The following is a 19,341-nucleotide window of genomic DNA, read 5'->3' on the forward strand; positions in this document are numbered from 1 at the left end:
TTCTCTAACTGACTTATTTTGCTTAGCATAATACCCTCTAGTTCCATCCACTTCGTTGCAAATGGCAAGATTTCATTTTTTTAAGGGCTGGGAGTAGTATTCCATTGCATATACCACATCTTCTTAATCTATTCATGTGTCGATGGATATCTGGGTTCTTTCCATTATTTGGCTATTATGGACACTGCTGCTATAAACATTGGGGTGCGGATGCCCCTCTGGCTCACTACATTTGTATCTTCGGGGTAAACACCTAGCAGTCAAGACTGTTTCAGCTTTTCTTCATTCTCATGCTGACTCCTGACACTTGAAATCACTCCAGGGTTCCAGACAGTCAGACTCACAGAGAATGTGCAACAAATGCTTTAGGTAAGGTCAAAATATGTAGGAATGGTCATCTGACACATCAGATAATTTCAAGCAATGCAAAACAAAGTCCCTTTTCTTTGCGGTGTGAATCTTAATAGACTGATTCCATTTTTGGATGAACTGGACAGACGTAAACATGATTTGGAGCACTCTAAATTCTGATCTCCACAGTGATGATATAATTTTATTATCATGAGCTTCTATTATCACTAGAACCATCTCATGTGGGTCAAATGTCTCTAAAATAGTGTGACCATACATGTACATTTAAAATTTCCAGTTAGGAGTGCCTGGGTGGCTCCGTCAGTTAAGAGGCTGCCTTCAGCTAAGGTCATGATCCCAGGGTCCTGGGATTGAGTCCCATATCAGGCTCTCTGGCAGCAGCAAGCCTGCTTCTTCCCCTTTCTCTGCCTGCCTCTCTGCCTACTTGTGAACTCTGTATGTCAAGAAATAAATAAAATCTTAAAAAAAAAAAAAAAGGAAAGAAAGAAAGAAAAGAAGCTACATCTCCTTAAAAAAAAAAAAAAGAAGGAAAACTAGAGCATCTATTTCAACCTACTTTCAACTTTGTCACTAGAGCTAAAAGTATAAAACATATTCCTCCCAGCCCTCACTTCTCTTCTTCTCCACCTGGATATATTTCATAAAAAATAAACCAACTGACAAGGCAGATTAATCTCTCACTATTACGCAAACACTGATTTTGGTAGCAATTGTTCTTCTTATCTTCATTCTCTTCTTAGATAACAATATTTCCAAAGTTACTGTGGTAGGCAAAATAACGGTATCCCAAAAATATTCCATACCTTAATCCTTGGAGTATGTGACTATGTTATGTTGCATGGCAAGGGGATTTCAGGTGGCAGATGGAATTGCTAATCAGCTGACCTTATCCTGGATTTTTTAAAAGATTTTATTTATTTAGTTAGTTAATTATTTAGTTATTTGAGACAGAGAGCATGAGGGGAGAAAGTCAGAGGGAGAAGCAGACTCCCTGCTGAGCAGGGAGCCTGATGAGGGACTTAATCCTGAGACTCCAAGATCATGACCTAAACCAAAGGCAGTCGCTTAACCAAATGAACCACCCAGGTGCCCCTTATCCTGGATTTTTTTTTTTTTCCAAAACAACTGCATTGACTAGAACAACTAAAATAAGGAGAGGATAATTCTTGTCTTGTTCATGAATTTTATACCATTTAATATGATGTTTGCTATTGGATATCTTTTGACATTAAGTAAGAATTTGTTCTTTCAGTAATGAACAAAAAGACAAAGAATAGCATAATAGATAAAAAACACAGACTTGGAATTCAAACTGCAAAGTTCAGATGCTGGTTCCATCTGTAACTGTATGACCTTGGTAGGATTTTGTACCCACTCTGTGCCTGTTTCCTTATCTATATAAAATAAGCAAATGAGTACTAGCTACTTCATAGGGATGTTAGGAAGATTACATTTGACAGTCCATGTAGAGTGCTAGATCAGTGCCTAATACATTTTAATCATTGTTTCTATAGAAAAACTAATCCAGAATGTTCTTACTGTTTGTTAAATTTGTTTAGGATAAAATTCAGGATCATATAGGTTTTCCCTTTTAATACATTAACATATTCAATCCCTGGTAAGAATCATCTCTATGCTCCTGGAATTAAGTTTGTCTCCCCACAGGATATATTTTTAAATATAATCCTAGATTGCTACTTATAATTTAGGATTTTGCATCTTTATTCATATGTAAAATTGGTCTCCAGTTTTCTTACCTCTTTCATTTCAGTTTTGGTATCAGAATAGGTAAACTGAAGAGTATTCTGTCTTTCTAATCTCCAGAATAAATCAACTAATCTAGAAATTAAATTATCACTTGAAAATTTGAAAGAACATGTAAAATTACCTAGGACTAGAACTTCTGTGGAGTACAGCCTAAAAATTTCCAGTGTGTTTATGGTTATTGATTTATCAATACAGTCACCTTAGACATGCATCAATCTGTAACTGACATTTTTCTAGGAAGTCAATTATTTCCATTTGTTCTCTAATTTATTGATTAAAAAGTAGATATATTTTTATATCTATTATCTTCTGTACTTGCAATGCTATCACCATTTTCATTCCTAATATTCTGTATTATTTTTTTCTTCAGGTTTGCCTAGAAAGGTCTATTTTATTGTCATATCCAAAGATATAGTTAGCATTATTTTTATCAAACATCTACCAAATGAGTCATTTATTCACGACTTGTTTGTTTACTTAATAATTTACTACTTTCTGGAGTTTTCTTTGTATTTTGTTTTTTTGCTTTTTTAAGAGAGAGAGAGAGAGGGAAAATGCAGGCTCCATGCCCAAAACCAAGTCTGATGTGGGCTTTGATCGCAAAACCCTGAGATCATGACCTGAGCTGAAATCAAGAGTCAGACACTTAACTGACTGAGCCACCCAGGCACCCCAATTTACTATTTTCTGTTCTTAACTATAACAATTCAACCATACAACATTTTATTATATCATTTTTTTAAGATTTTATTCATTTATTTGACAGAGAGAGAGATCACAAATAGGCAGAGAGGCAGGCAGAGAGAGAGAGGGAAGCAGGCTCCCCGCTGAGCAGAGAGCCCAATGCGGGGCTCAATCCCAGGACCCTGAGATCATTACCTGAGCTGAAGGCAGAGGCTTAACCCACTGAGCCACCCAGGTGCCCCTATTATATCATTTTCTTTAGTTGAATGCTTATTTTATTCTTTCCTATTTAAAAATAAACGATTTATTTAAAAATAAAATCATTACAGACTATGACTCCTTCTACTGAGTAGGATTTTGTCCAGATCACTTAGGTTTTGACAAGTCATATTTCATTTCAATTATTATACATGGAGTTTATAAAATTCAGTTTTTATTTCCTTTGTACACTGAAAATTAGTGCTTGCTTTTAAATTTACAAATGCTTAGATTTGTTATCTTTTAAAAATATATTTCTGGTTTTATCACATTATAGTCAGAGAGTATAATTATTCAACTTCAAATTCCTTTAGATGTCCTTTGGAAACTAGTATATGGTTTTCTTATGTTACATGAGCACTAAAATGTATATTCTCTGATCTTAAAGGTGGGATGTATATTTTTTAAACTTTCTAATTACATAATTCATACCATCCATAATCCTACCTTGTCTCTACTTCACCATCTAAATCTGAGAAATGTTGCCATACACAGTATAATCACTATGATCAAACTTTTTATTTTCTTTTTTATTTACATTTCACTGAAAAATTTTTGTTGGCCTTTTTGATAGACACAGGAATTTATTTGTCAGGAAAGATGATCCCATCAAAAAACCAGCATGTGGCTTCCTCTTTGCTGATTTCTGTATTTGGCCCCAACACAGACTGTCCTGTGCTCGTTATCTGTGATGCTGAAAACTAGCCTACTCAGAGTAGTACCACATGGAAATCCAAGCCATAGATACCAATGCCTGAGTCATATTTGATCCCCAGATCAATGTGTTCCTGGACCTCAAAACCAAGTTTCCAATAACAAAGAAGCTATTTTTTTCTTTTTTAAATAAATATTTTATTTATTTATTTTAGAGAGAAAGAGAGTGAAAGTGGCTGCATGAACCAGCATTGGGGGGGCAGAGGGAGAGAGAGAATTTCAAGCACCCAACAGGGTGCTTGATCTCATGACTCTGAGATCATGACCGGAGTTAAAATCAAGAGTTAGAAGCTTAGCCACCAAGGCACCCCAAGAAGTTACTTTTCCTTAACTCATTCTCCTGCACCGTTAGACTTTTCTCTAGGATTTCTTCTCCCTTGGCCCCATGGACTGTGCAGTGCACAGCAATTTTTCATTTTTCCTGATGCCAAAAAACCAGAGAGTGTATTTAGCTTTGGAGAACACAGGGGTCTGGCCTGTGAGCTGCTCCAGCACTTTGGCTGCCTCACTCAGTCTGTCTCCACTCTGCCCCACACAGATGTTGAAGCAGTGCCTGTGGATGTGAAGTTCCTGAATGGGGATCTCCTTTTCACCTTGATCTTGTCAATGGTAGAGAACAGAAAGACAAAATCTGTGATTGAACTGTAATCAAATATTCTTTGGGGCACTGGTAGCTCAGTCAGTTAAGCATCTGCCTTTGGCTCAGAGTCCTGGGATGAGCCCCACTGAGCAGGTAGCCTACCTCTCCCTCCTCTTCCCATTCATGTTCTCTCACTATCTCTGTCTCTCTCTCTCACTCTCAAATAAATAAATAAATAAAATCTTTAAAAATAAAAATAACTGTCTTTGTATTTCTAAATTTGTTTCACATTGTGTTATGTTCTTCAGTTAAGCAAAAGAATGACTGATCTTTATGGATTATAGACATTATTATTACCATATTTTATTATTGTTATGTAATACTCTACAGCTTGAATTAGATTTTGTTGGCTATTAACATCGCTACCTAAGTTTTCTCTTTCTTTCTCTTTAACTGGTATAGTGTTAACTATCCATTTATCTTCCTTCTATTTCTGTATATGCGGTCCGTATATACAATGGAATATTACGTAGCCATCAGAAAGGATGAATACCCAACTTTTGTAGCAACATGAACAGGACTGGAAGAGATTATGCTGAGTGAAATAAGCAGAGAAAGTCAATTATCATATGGTTTCACTTGTGGAACATAAGGAATAATATGGAAGATATTAGGAGAAGGAAAGGAAAAGTGAAGGGGGGAAAATCAGAGGGGGAGATGAACCAAGAGAGACTGTAGACTCTGAGAAACAAATTGAGAGTTTTAGAGGGGAGAGGGGTGGGGGGATGCGTGAGCCTGGTGGTGGGTATTAAGGAGAGAACATATTGCATGCACCACTGGGTGTTATACATCAACAATGAATCTTGGAATACTACATCAAAAACTAATAATGTTTGGGTTATGGACATTGAGGAGGGTATGTGCTATAGTGAGGGCTGTGAATTATGTAAACCTGGCAATTCACAGACCTGTACCCCTGGGGCTAATAATACATTATATGTTAATAAAAAATTAAAAATTTTAAAAAAATACTAATGATGTATTGTATGGTGACTAACATAACACAATAAAAAAAAAAAAAAGCCATAACTGCAACTGGCTTTCTATGTTTTACAATCTGAGAAGTTTTGACTTTTAATATGTTCACATTTGGTATTATTCCTGTGAATGAATTTTATATAGTCTTTATTATCCTTTCCTACTCTTTGTATGCTTTCTTCAGTTTTCAAACACTTATGTTAGTCTTTTAGTTTTTACAGCTACATTAAACTGTGTTTCTTATTGATGTCAAGAACTAAATTGTAACTATATTCATCCTTAACAAAGTATAATTTGCATTTTTCTTTTCTTACTTTCACCCCAAAGGCTTGATCAAATAATGTGGAATTTTTTTTTAATTTCTTTTCAGCATAACAGTATTCATTGTTTTTGCACCACACCCAGTGCTCCATGCAATCCGTGCCTCCTTAATACTCACCACCTGGCTCCCCCAACCTCCCACCCCCCGCCCCTTCATAGTCTTTCAGAGTCCATAGTCTCTCATGGTTCACCTCCCCTTCCAATTTCCCTCAACTCCCTTCTCCTCTCCATCTCCCCATGTCCTCCATGTTATTTGTTATGCTCCACAAGTAAGTGAAACCATATGATAATTGACTCTCTCTGCTTGACTTATTTCACTCAGCATTATCTCTTCCAGTCCAGTCCATGTTGCTACAAAAGTTGGTATTCATCCTTTCTGATGGAGGCATAATACTCCATAGTGCATATGGACCACATCTTCCTTATCCATTCATCTGTTGAAGGGCATCTTGGTTCTTTCCACAGTTTGGCGACCGTGGCCATTGCTGCTATAAACATTGGGGTACAGATGGCCCTTCTTTTCACTACATCTGTATCTTTGGGGTAAATACCCAGTAGTGCAATTGCAGGGTCATAGGCAAGCTCTATTTTTAATTTCTTGAGGAATCTCCACACTGTTCTCCAAAGTGGCTGCACCAACTTGCATTCCCACCAATAGTGTAAGAGGGTTCACCTTTCTCCACATCCTCTCCAATACACGTTATTTCCTGTCTTGCTAATTTTGGCCATTCTAACTGGTGTAAGGTGGTATCTCAATGTGGTTTTAATTTGAATCTCCCTGATGGCTAGTGATGATGAACATCTTTTCATGTGTCTGATAGCCATTTGTATGTCTTCATTGGAGAAGTGTCTGTTCATGTCTTCTGCCCATTTTTTGATATGATTATCTGTTTTGTGTGTTGAGTTTGAGAAGTTCTTTATAGATCTTGGATATCAACCTTTTGTCTGTATTGTCATTTGCAAATATCTTCTCCCATTCTGTGGGTTGCCTCTTTGTTTTGTTGACTGTTTCCCTTGCTGTGTAGAAGCTTTTGATCTTGATGAAGCCCCAAAAGTTCATTTTCGCTTTTGTTTCCTTTGCCTTTGGAGACATGTCTTGAAAGAAGTTGCTGAAGCTGATATCAAAGAGGTTACTGCCTATGTTCTCTTCTAGGATTCTGATGGATTCCTGTCTCACATTGAACAAACTGATAAGAGAAGAGAGAAGAACCACATGGTCCTCTCAATTGATGCAGAAAAAGTATTTGACAAAATCCAGCATCCGTTCCTGATTAAAACGCTTCAAAGTATAGGGATAGAGGGAACGTTCCTGAACTTCATAAAATCTATCTATGAAAAACTCACAGTTGAGATCAGGAACACAAGGATGCCCACTCTCACCACTCTTGTTCAACATAGTATTAGAAGTCCTAGCAACAGCAATCAAACAACAAAAAGAAATAAAAGGTATCCAAATTGGCAATGAAGTCAAACTCTCTCTCTTCACAGATGACATGATTTTTTATATGGAAAACCCAAAAGACTCCACCCCCAAACTACTAGAACTCATACAGCAATTCAGTAACTTGGCAGGATGCAAAGTCAATGTACAGAAATCAGTGGCTTTCTTATACACTAACAATGAAAATACAGAAAGGGAAATTAGAGAATAGATTCCATTTACTATAGCACCAAGAACCATAAGATACCTGGGAATAAACCTAACCAAAGAGGTAAAGGATCTGTACTCGAGGAACTACAGAACACTCATGAAAGAAATTGAAGAAGACACAAAAAGATGGAAGATCATTCCATGCTCTTGGATCGGAAGAATAAACATTGTTAAAATGTCTATACTGCCTAGAGCAATCTATACTTTTAATGCCATTCCAATCAAAATTCCGCCGGTATTTTTCAAAGAGCTAGAGCAAATAATCCAAAATTTGTATGGAATCAGAAAAGACCCCGAATTGCTAAGGAAATGTTGAAAAACAAAAATAAAACTGGAGGCATCACGTTACCTGATTTCAAGCTTTACTACAAAGCTGTGATCACCAAGACAGCATGGTACTGGCATAAAAACAGATACATAGACCAGTGGAACAGAGTAGAGAGCCCAGATATGGACCCTCAACTCTATGGTCAAATAATCTTAGACAAAGCAGGAAAAAATATACAGTGGAAAAAAGACAGTCTCTTCAATAAATGGTGCTGGGAAAATTGGACAGCTATATGTAGAAGAATGAAACTCAACCATTCTCTTACACTGCACACAAAGATAAACTCGAAATGAATAATGTGGAGTTTTAATGACATATCATTATTTCCTCTTCTTGACATTACAGAGACATTTCTTAATAACTGTTTTGTATCTGACAACCATATTATCAACAATGATTTATGCTTACTGGTTTTATTTTAACTGTGGTTTCTTAAAGATTCATTAAGATTTTATGATATATGGTTGATATCTTTTACAGCCATTATCCATCCATTCATCTATCCAACGTCATCTGCACTGCCTCCATAACGTGGCCATTGTACATAATGCTAAAATAAACACAGTGGTGCATATTTCTTTTCAAATTAGTGTTTTTGTGGACTTACCAGATCATATGATACTTCCATTTTCAATGTTTTGAGGAACTTCCATACTGTTTTCCACAAGGCTACACAGGTTCATTATTTCTACCAACAGAGCACAGTTAATCCTTTTTCTCCACATCCTCATAAATATTCCTTTCTTGTGTTGATTTTAGCTATTCTTACGTGTGTGAGGTGCCTTGTCATCGTAGTTTTGATTTGCATTTTTCTAATGATAAGTAATGTTAAGCATCTTTTCATATGTCTGCTGGTCATCAGGATGTCTTCTTTGGAGAAATGTCTGTTCAGGTTTTCTGCCCATTTATTAATTGGACTTTTGGGGGATTTTCTGGTGTTGAGTTGTAGCAGTTCTTTACACATTTGAGCTACTAGTCCTTCACTGGATAAATTATTTGCATATCTTTTCCCATTCAGTAGTTGTCTTTAGCTCTATTGTTTCCTTTGTTGTACAGAAGCTTTTATGTTGATATGGTCCCAATAGCTTATTTTTGCTTTTGTTTCCTCTGCCTCTGGAAACCTATCTAGAAGAATGTTGCTATGGTCAATGTAAGAGATATTAATGCTTGCACTGTATTCTACAATTTTTATGGTTTCAGTTCTTTCAGATCTTTAATTTATTTGGAGTTTATTTTTTGTGTATGGTGTAAGAAAGTGATCCAATTTCATTCTTTTGAATGTAGCTATCCAGTTTTCCAAAAACCATTTGTTGAAGAGAATGTCTTTTTCCCACTGCATATTTTTGCCTTGTTTGTTGAAGATTAATTGAAGATGTAATCATGATTTCTGGGTTTCTTATTCTGTTCTAATGATCCTATGTATCTATTTTTGTGCCAGTGTTATACTGTTTTGATACTACATTTTCTGTTCTGTCCTATTAATCTATATGTCTATTGTTATGACAGTATACCATACTGTTCTGATTACTACAACTTTGTAATTTATCTTGAAATTTGGGATTGTGATTCCCCGAGTTCTCATCTTCTTTTTTCAACTGCTTTGGCTATTTGGGGTCTTTTCCAGTTCCATGAACATTTTAGGATTCTTTGTTCTAGGTCTGTGAAAAATGCTGTTGGTATTTTAATAGGGATTACATTTAATGTGTAGATTGCTTTGCGTAGTATAAACATCTTAACAATATTTATTCTCCCAATCCATGAGTATGGGATATCTTTCCATTTCATTGTATTGTCTTTAACTTCTTTCACCAGTATTTTATAGTTTAAAGAGTACAGGTTTTAGAGGAGGAGGCAGGATGGTAGAAGAGTAGGGGACCTCATTTCATCTGCTCTCTTGAATTTAGCTATATATCTATCAAAACATTCTGAACACCTATGAATTCAACCTGAGATATAAGAAAACATCTGCTGGAATTCTATAAGTAGAACAGCAACCACTTTCTCCAAGACAAGAGATGCAGAGAAGTGAATCTTAAGGGATATCTATAACTGAAGATAAAGCTGGGGAGGAGCCTCCCTAAGCCAGTTACCAGAAAGTGATATAGCAGGGGAGCACAAAATCAGAAATGTTAGAAATCTACTCCAGTGAGAGATATCCATGCCTGAAAGGTGCTCAGGTAGCAAAGTAAGGTAGAATCCTAGGTGGGACACTGTGGTCTCAGGATCCCAAGGGTCACAGAACAAACGAGGGTGCCTGAGCCAGCAGAGTTCCCAAGCATTGGAGCCAGGAAACCAGCTGCAATCAGCTAGAGTGGGAATGGGCTCTCAGCTCAGTTTGCCATAAACCCCAAACTGTATCACACTGAGAGACACTCTGTGTAGGGGCCCTGCAAAGGGCAAAAACATGGCAACCCTATGCCTTTTCCCCAAAGGGATGGTGTGGGTGTGCCCACGGTCTGGTGACCACTCTCTGGGTGGGGCCCTGCAAAGGACAGAAATGTGGCAACCCTCCTCTCTCCCCCTGGAGGACGGGTACAGGTGCACAATGCAGGAATCTACAGAGTTTGGCAGACACAAAAGTGAGGACTGCTTTTCCCTGAGGGTTTAGAGAAGAGAGGGGGACCTGATCTTAGTTTGGGACTGGAGATCAGGGTGCATCATTTTTATTTTCATCATCTAAAACACTGTGGAAACCCTTCAGGGAACAAAAGCCACACAGAACAACCCAAAGCAGCTTACACTAAGCCTGGCCCCCTAGCAAGGGGCGGTACAACTGCACCCAGGCAAAGACATCTGAGAATCAGCACAACACTCCTCTCTCCCAGAAGACCAGCTAGAACATCAGGTAAATACCAAGTTTATGGAGTACACAGAACTGCAAAACTCTAGCACTAGAGGAAAACTGTATATAGGATTTGAGGTTCTTTATCATGATTCTTTCATTTTTCAGTTTAAAATTTTCCTTTTTCCATTTCAACTAGTTTCTTATTTTATCAACTCTTGTTTTTAAGTCTTCTTTTAACTTTTATTTTTACACATTTTATAGATATAGTCTTCATTTTTGGCTTTTACTGTATTATGTAGATAGATATAGATATAGATACAGATACAGATATAGATATACATACTGCTTTCCTTACAATTTTGGGATTTAGTGTCTTCTAACAGACCAAAAAACACCCAGGACCAAGTGAATCACCCTGTTTTGTCCACCTGAGTGATTATATTCTCAATCCACCTCCCCTTTTTTTTTACCTACTCAGATTTGTCTAGTGTATATTACACTTGGATCATGGTTGATATTTTTGATTTTGTTATCTCGTTCATCCAGTCTTCTCTGGGCAAAATGACAAGGAGGAGGAATTCACAACAAGGAAAGAACAAGAGGTAATACTCCTGCAACAGATCTAATGGACATGGATATAAATAAAATGTCAGAACTGAAATTCAGGATAACAATTATAGTTACTAGCTGGGCTTGAAAAAAGCATGAAAGACACCAGAGAATCTCTTAGTGCAGAAATAAAATCTAATCAGGCCAAAATCAAAAATGTTTTAACTAAAATGCTGTCTAAAATGGTTGCTCTAACAGCTAAGTGAAATAAAGCAGAAGAGTCAGTCACATAGAAGACAAGGTGATGGAAAGGAAGTAAGTTGAGAGAAATCAAGAAAAACAACTGATGGACCATGAAGAGAAGCTTCAAGAAATCAGTGATAGCATAAAGTAAAACAGTATTAGAATTACTGGAGTCTGAGAGGAAGAAGAAAGAGAGGGAGGGAGAAAGAGGGGTAAAAGGTATATTTGAGCAAATCATAGCTGAGAATTTCCCTAATCTTGGACAAAACAGGAAAGAAGATACAATAGAAAAATGCCAGTCTCTTCGATAAATGCTGCTGGGAAAATTGGGACAGCCACATGTAGAAGAATGAAACTGGACCATTACCTTACCCCATACACAAAGATAAACTCAAAATGGATGAAAGACCTAAATGTGAGACAGGAATCCATCAAAATCCTAGAGAAGAACACAAGCACCAATCTCTTCAACCTCGGCCACAATAATTTCTTGCTAGACATGTCTCCAAAGGCAAGTTCCAACTATTTAAAGAATTAATACCTGTTCTTCTCAAATTATCCCAATGTTATTTTTTGGTGCAATTGTAAATGGGATTGTTTTCTTAATTTCTTAAGAAATTTCTGCTATTTCATTGTTAGTGTATAGAACTACAATGGATTTCTATATATTGATTTTGTGTCCTGTGATCTTACCAAATCCATTTATCAGTTCTAGTAGGATCTTGGTGAAGTCTTTAGGGTTTTCTACATATAGTGTGTCATCGGAAAATAGTTAAAGTTTTACTTCTTCCTTAACAATTTGCATACCATTTATTCCATTTTTTTTTTTGTCTGACTGCTGTGTCTACGACTGCCAGTACTATGTTGAATAAACGTTGTAAGAGTGGACATCCTTATCTTGTTCCTGACTTACTGGATAAGTACTCAGTTTTCCCCCAACAAGTATGCTGTAAGCTGTGGTTTTTTCATATATAGCCTTTATATGTTGAGGTATGTTCCCTCTAAACCTACTTTGTTGAGGGTTTTTATCATGAATGGATGTGGTACTTTGTCAGATGCTTTTTCTGCATCTATTGAAATGATCATATGGTTTTTATTTTTTCTCTTACTGATGGGATCATGTTGATTGACTTACAAATACTGGACCACTCCTGTATCCTGGAAATAACTGTAGTAAATAATGCTTTTACTGTGTTATTTAATTCACTTTGCTAGTATTTTGCTGAGAATTGTTACATCAACGTTCTTCAGCGATACTGGCATATAATCCTCTTTTTTGTAATGTCTTTATCTGGTTTTGGTTTCTGGGTAATGATGGCCTCATAGAATGAATCTGGAAGCTTTCCTTCTGCCTGTTTTTTGGGATAGCTTGAGAAAAACAGATATTAATTCTTCTTTAAATGGTTGGTAGACTCCTATATTGTTGATGGGAATGCAAACTGATGCAGCCAGTCTCAAAAACAGTATGAGTTTTCCTCAACAAGTTAAAAACAGAACTACCCTATGACCCAGGAATTGTACTACTAGGTATTTATCCAAAGGATACACACATAGTGATTCAAAAGGGCACATGCACCCCAAAGTTTATAGCAGCACTATTAACAATAGTCAAAGCATGGAAAGAGCCCAAATGTCCATCAATTGATGAATGGATAAACAAGAAGTGGTGTACACACACACATGCACACGCACGCACACAAATATTACTCAGCCACCAAAAAGAATGAAATATTGCCATTTGCCATATGTGGATGGAATTAGAGTGTATTATGCTAAGTGAAATAAGTCAGTCAGAGAAAGACACCATATGATTTCATTCATATGCGAAATTTAAGAAACAAAGTAGATGACATGGGGAAGGAAAGGAAAAATAAAATAAGATAAAGACATAGAGGGAGGCAAACTGTAAGAGGCTCTTAACTATAGAGAATAAACAGGGTTGCTAGAGGGGAGGTATATGGGGAAATGGACTAAATGGGTGATGAACATTAAGGAGGGCATTTGTTTTGATGAGCACTGGGTGTTATGTAAGTGATGAATCACTAGATTCTACTCCTGAAACTAATACTACACTATATATTAACTAACCTGAATTTAGATAAAGTTTGAGAAAAAAAATAAAAATAAAAAATAAAAAAATTAGTAATTGGTAGAATTCACCTACAAAGTGAACCACCTGGCCCTGGACTTTGTTTGCCGGGAATATTTTTTAAAGATTTTGTTAATTTATTTGAAAGAGAGAGAGAGAGAGAGCGCGAGCATGCAAGCACAAGTGTAGGGAGGGGCAGAAAGAGAGGGAGAAAGAGGCACCCCATTGAGAAGGAAGCCCAACATGGGGCTCGATCCCAGGACTCTGGGATTGTGACCTAAGCCTAAGGCAGGTACTTAACCCACTGAGCCACCTAGGCATCCCTATCTGTTGGGAATTTTTAAATCCAATTTCATTGCTGGTAATTGGTAATCTTCAATTTTTCCATTTCTTCCTGCTTCAGTTTTGGTAGGTTATGTGATTCCAGGACTTTATCTATTTTTTTCTAGTTTGTCCAATTTGTTGGCATATAATTTTTCACAATATTCTCCTATAATCTTTTGTATTTTTGTGGGGGCAGCTGTTATTTCTCCTCTTTCATTTGTGATTTTGAGTCCTTTTTTTTTTTTTTTTTTTTGATGAGTCTTGTTAAACATTTATCAGTTTTTTTGTTCTTTTCAAAGAACCAGCTCCTGGTTTCATAGATCTGTTCTTTAGGGGGTTTTTTAGTCTATTTCATTCATTTGTGCTCTAATCTTTATTATTTCCTTCCTTCTACTGATTTGGGATTTTGTTTTTTCTTCTTTTTCTAGCTCCTTTACGTGTAAGATTAGGTTGATCATTCCAGATTTAGTTGTTTCTTAAAGTAGGGCCTGCATTGCCATAAACTTCCCTCTGGGAACTGCTTTTGCTGCATCCCAAACATTTGGACCATTGTGTTTTCATTTTCATTTGTCTCCACGTATTTTTTTTTTATTTCCTCTTTGATTTCCTGGTCAACCCATCCACTGTTTAGTAGCATGTTATTCAAGCTCCAGGTATCTGTGTTCTTTCCAGATTTTTTCTTGTGGTTCATTTCTAGTTTCATAGCATTTTTGTCAGAAAAGAAACATGGCATGACTTTAATCTTTTTGAATTTGTTGAGGCTTGTTTTGTAGCCTAAGGTGTGATCTATTCTGGAGAACGTATCATGTGCACTTGAAAAGAATGTGTGTAGTCTGCTGTTTTAAAATAGAATGTTCTAAATGTATTTGTTAGATCCAATGTCATTCAAAGCCACTGTTTCCTTGTTGATACTCTGTTTGGATGAGATATCCATTGATATAAGTGGAGAGTTACTATCAATTAAGATACTGATTCTGGTTCAATTTCATTTGTCCAAAGAACTTCTTGAGGAATTTTGTCTGACATATCTGCCTTGATACTAGAAAAAACAGCTATACATGCATAAACTGAATGCATATAATAGAGTCAAAATTTTCTTTTTACCTTGATACTCAGAATACAGTGCTCCACTATCTTCTAGCATCTACCGTTACAGTCAGGAAGACCAAGATCATTTTGATTCTCTCTCCTTTTTAAATAGTACCTGATTTTTCAGTCTTGATTCTTATAATATGATTTTTGTCCCCAGGATCCAGAAATTCCACCATGATATACCTAAGTGAACGTCTTTTTCCTCCAATAGATTTGGTTAGCACTTTGCACACACTTTCAATTGAAAAATTCAAATTTGTATTCATCTTGGGGAAATGTGTTTTCATTACTGTTTCCTTCACCTACTTACTCTACCTTTCTAGAACATCTGTGACTAGAATGTTAGATCACATATACCTTTTTTTCCTCTAATTTCTCTTTGTGTTTTTTTCTGCCTTCTGAAACAACAATTTTAATCGTATTTTTAATAATTGGTTTATTTTTCAAAAATGTCCATTCATTGGAGCTAGTGCACACACTGCATCAGAACATGATCACAGACGTGCAGCTCACCATCTTTACCAACATGGTGAACATGTCACTCTTCCTGCTTGTCATTCTCTATCACTTCGTTTCTATCAACAACCCCAAAAAGCAGGAATGAAAGTAGCACTTTCTTCACTCCAGAGTTCTAGGACTTAGTCTGAGGTAAGATGGAGGGTGTGAGGGGCCTTCACATTTCCCTTCATCACTCTACCCATCACAACATACAAAGCAACCATACCTATGGTTTTTTTTTCCAAACAATTTTTATTTCCTCAAAGCCTTCCTTAACCCTATGGAACAAGAAGCTGTTACTGAATAGGGCCCAGTATTGGGGGTTTCTTTTCTATTCCCTCCCTCTTGTATAAAAATATAGATTTTTTTAAAAGAGACCATTCATTGGAGTTATTATTTTTATGAACTCTTTCTTTTCTCTAATATTTATCCTAAGTCCTTAGTAACTTGAAAGTCCCATCTTCTCGCTGTAGCCTTTATTTTAAATGTGCAACTTTCAAAGTAAACCAAATTCTCTATCATCTAACTCAAATTTTCAATACACAAAATATATCAATAATGTTAGGTTTTTATAAATATAAAATAGCTTTTTTTGGTCTTCCTTTTTAATCCCCACAAAATAGTTGAAAGCATTTTACAATCTCAACTAGAAATACCACAATTACATTAAGTGACTCAAGGAAAAGAGTAAATTTTGTATGAATAGATTAAATTTGCTTGATTGCTCTTTTTCAGTGAAGATTGTGTTAATATTGAGTTCAAAATTGATAGCTCTATTTGTTTTTGGTAAATACATGTGGGGAAAATTTTTCTTAGCTAGTTCAATATACTCTAAGTCAGCCACAAATATAAACATTAGTCCAAGTTCCCCACAAATAAATGAAATAAAAGATACCTGATAAAAATCCAAGAATTAGTATTTTGAAAATTAAAGAATACAAGAGATTCAATAAAATGCTCTTCCTTTCTAGCCCCTTTCTGACTTTCCATAAAAATCTGTACTAATAAGACATCTACATTTTCACTCTAAGCATAAATTTTAGTTTTCTAGGACAACAACCAAATATTCTGAGTAGCTGCTCTCCAACCTCCATATTTTCCAGCTCCAGAAACTAGTCCTGTGTAGAACTAAACTTTTTTACTTTTTATCCTTACCATTTGAAACCTAGAAATCATCAGAATACAGATGGTCTTCTATGTTAAAAAGAATGAAAACAAGTTGAGGAAAGTCTTAACAATTTCAGAGAATTCTTATCTAAAATACCTATTCAGAAGATTAGATGCCTCTTCCTCCACATACCCCATCTCCAATCCCCTCCAGTTCAACTTTTCCAAATTAAGTTTTCCACCCTCACCCTACTCCAAACATGATCACCAAGATGAAATCAGGACGTAAGTAAAAACAACCTAAGTATTACTAACTATACCGTCAATTCCGTTTCACAGATCTAGTTATACTAATCAAGAAGGAGATACTAAATATCTAAATAAAGAATTTTTTAATCCTTAGAATATAGAATATTTGTATTATGATACCCTTGGGAGTGATTTGGGCAAAAATAGTAATTTGAGAGGGGTGAAACACTCTTTCTAAAGAGGTCACAAGTTAGTAAATAATAGGAACAATGACAATACTAATAATGCACTATCTCTTATAATGAAAGATGTTACTAAAATGGGGTAAAAGGCATACAGTTAGAGTAATAATATTTCACTACCAATCTTACATACAGAAAACCTTTTGCAAGACCATGTGACATAATTATGCAGCCTGTGTCAAAGAACATAGTAGTGGTTTTCAAATTGTTCTTCAGAACCTCTCAGTCCCACATTCGGAGACTACTTTGCTTCATTCAGATTGCTATTTCCTTCATTCACTTATGCATACAATAAATACTTAATAAAATGCTTATTCCATGCATGTACTGTGGTTAACTAGCACCTTCTAGGATCACACCTATGAATATAAGGGAAATAATCCCTGCCCTCAGGAAACCTAGTCAAGAATACAAATATCAATCAAATAATCAGACAAGTCATTAACTAGTGGCCATAGATAGAAGTACTATAAAATATAAAAGATAGCTATATAGTGCTACAAAGGCATTTAACAGGGAGTTTCTGGTGAGTTTTATCCATCTTAAAAGTTTTCGCATAGATATTAGCTAAATAAAGGATACCTGTTCCCAAACCGCCAAAATACTGTAAGCTAACCTGGCACTTCTGGTGGCAATACAAAATCTACTCTGATGCCCTACTTTATCATGACACTGATTCAAAAAGGCCACAGATGCAACTATTAAGGTATATTAAGTATCTCTAAGCACCAGATACGATCTTACATGCTTTAGGACTAAAAAGGAACATTCACTTAGGAAATATCTCAAAATATTTAATTGAATGTCTGATACACGAGGCATTGGAGACTGTTTCCATATAAGAATTAGTTTCCAGGGGTGCCTGGGTGGCTCAGTGGGTTAAAGCCTCTCAGTGGGTTAAAGCCTCTCCCTTCGGCTCAGGTCATACCAGGATCCTGGGATAGAGCCCCACATCAGGCTCTCAGCTCAGCAGGAAGCCTGCTTCCCCCTCTCTCTCTGCCTGTCTCTCTGCCTACATGTGATCTCTGTCTGTCAAATAAATAAATAAAATTTAAAAAAAAGAATTAGTTTCCAGCATATCTCAGAAAAATTGATAATTTTTTGAATTCCAAATCTCCCCTCAAAAACAAAAAATCAGTCTAGAAATAAGGAAAATCAGAACTAAAAAATGTATTATAATTCTACTGTGAGAATTAAAGCTTAACAACATGGAGACATAAAGAACATACAGATGTCAAGCTGGCAACCAGAACATAAGTGCTGATACAACACAAGGAGTAGAAGGTTAAGATCAACATTTCTAGGAACGAGGGCAGGCAAAAATAGAAGAAAGAGGGTCACAATTTAATTGGTCATTCTTGTTTGTAGCTGTTGTCAAGTTAAATGTGTGTTCATGGCCCTACTTGAGCTAAGAGTGAATCACTTTTGAAAACAAAATAAATATTAACATATTTATAGCCCTAAGATACTTTATATAAATCCTATGAGTAGAATTTCAAGAAATAACAAGTTTTAGAAGCAAAATAAGTCCTTACATTAGCAATTTGCCATGTGATTCTGTATTGCCTATTAAGCTTTACTGGGAAGTCTGCATATTATATAATTTGAAAAACCCACTAACTATTCACTGGTGTTTTCTAGTGTTAAAATATTCAGTGGAGGCTACACTTCTTTATAAATACTACTAAGCTTAGTATTTCATATTCATAGTATATGAATATACTATTCATATAGTATATGAATTTTAGATATTCATAACAATGAATATAGCATATAAAGACTGCTTGCTGTAAGCATAACTTGTTTAAGAACAACTTATGCTTCCAAGAATTCCTAAAAATTTCTAGGAATTATGATTTCTTGTTCCTGAATCCCAAAGATTAATGTTTACTGGGATTCTGAAAACACTACTTGGACTCCCTTCCTCTTTGGAGTTCTGAGTTTAGAAGAGAAACACGAACATGGACATCAAAAAAAAGAGTGTTACAGGTGTTATGATGAAATTCTACAATGAAGACACAAAAGCCAAAAACACCAGGATAAATCAGCCTGTAAAAGTCTGGAGAAGGCTTCATTAAAACACACACACACACACACACACACACACACACACACACACACACACAAAACCACACTATTTTCCAGGTAGAGTAGAGGGAGGACTGTGCAAAGGCTGGGGTCATGAAAGTCTCTCAAGAATCTTAAGTAGTCTACTAATATGATCAAATATATATGTTAAAGAAAGCTCCCTGGAGGACACATGGAGAATGGTTTCCAAAGCGTGTGAGACTGGGGTTAATAGAACAAGCAGACTACCACAATCATTAGGCACATTCCATAAACAAAACAACTCTATGCATTGTCAAAGATCCATTCATATCTGACCAGTGTAGAGAGAAATTTGTAAGAGAAAGTGGAAACAGATATATTAAGTTATAAATTGCAAAATG

General features: G+C 36.0%; 2 protein-coding genes and 1 pseudogene across 16 annotated transcripts in view; 1 reads left to right on the forward strand and 2 right to left on the reverse strand.

Moving 5' to 3' along the window:
• Positions 1–19,341, reverse strand: part of ANKS1B (ankyrin repeat and sterile alpha motif domain containing 1B) — a 1,097,747-nt gene that overhangs the window by 975,545 nt on the left and 102,861 nt on the right. The gene's annotated exons all lie outside the window — the stretch shown is intronic.
• Positions 3,666–14,847, reverse strand: LOC116877438 (annotated as a pseudogene).
• Positions 15,286–15,399, forward strand: LOC116877514 (dolichyl-diphosphooligosaccharide--protein glycosyltransferase subunit 4-like). Its single transcript, XM_032874322.1, has one exon. The coding sequence runs from the start codon at positions 15,286–15,288 to the stop codon at positions 15,397–15,399; it is 114 nt and encodes a 37-aa protein (XP_032730213.1).

This window comes from Lontra canadensis, unplaced genomic scaffold (assembly GCF_010015895.1).
Source record: "Lontra canadensis isolate GAN:19392208 unplaced genomic scaffold, GSC_riverotter_1.0 scaffold52, whole genome shotgun sequence".
In the NCBI taxonomy this organism is placed as follows: domain Eukaryota; kingdom Metazoa; phylum Chordata; class Mammalia; order Carnivora; family Mustelidae; genus Lontra; species Lontra canadensis.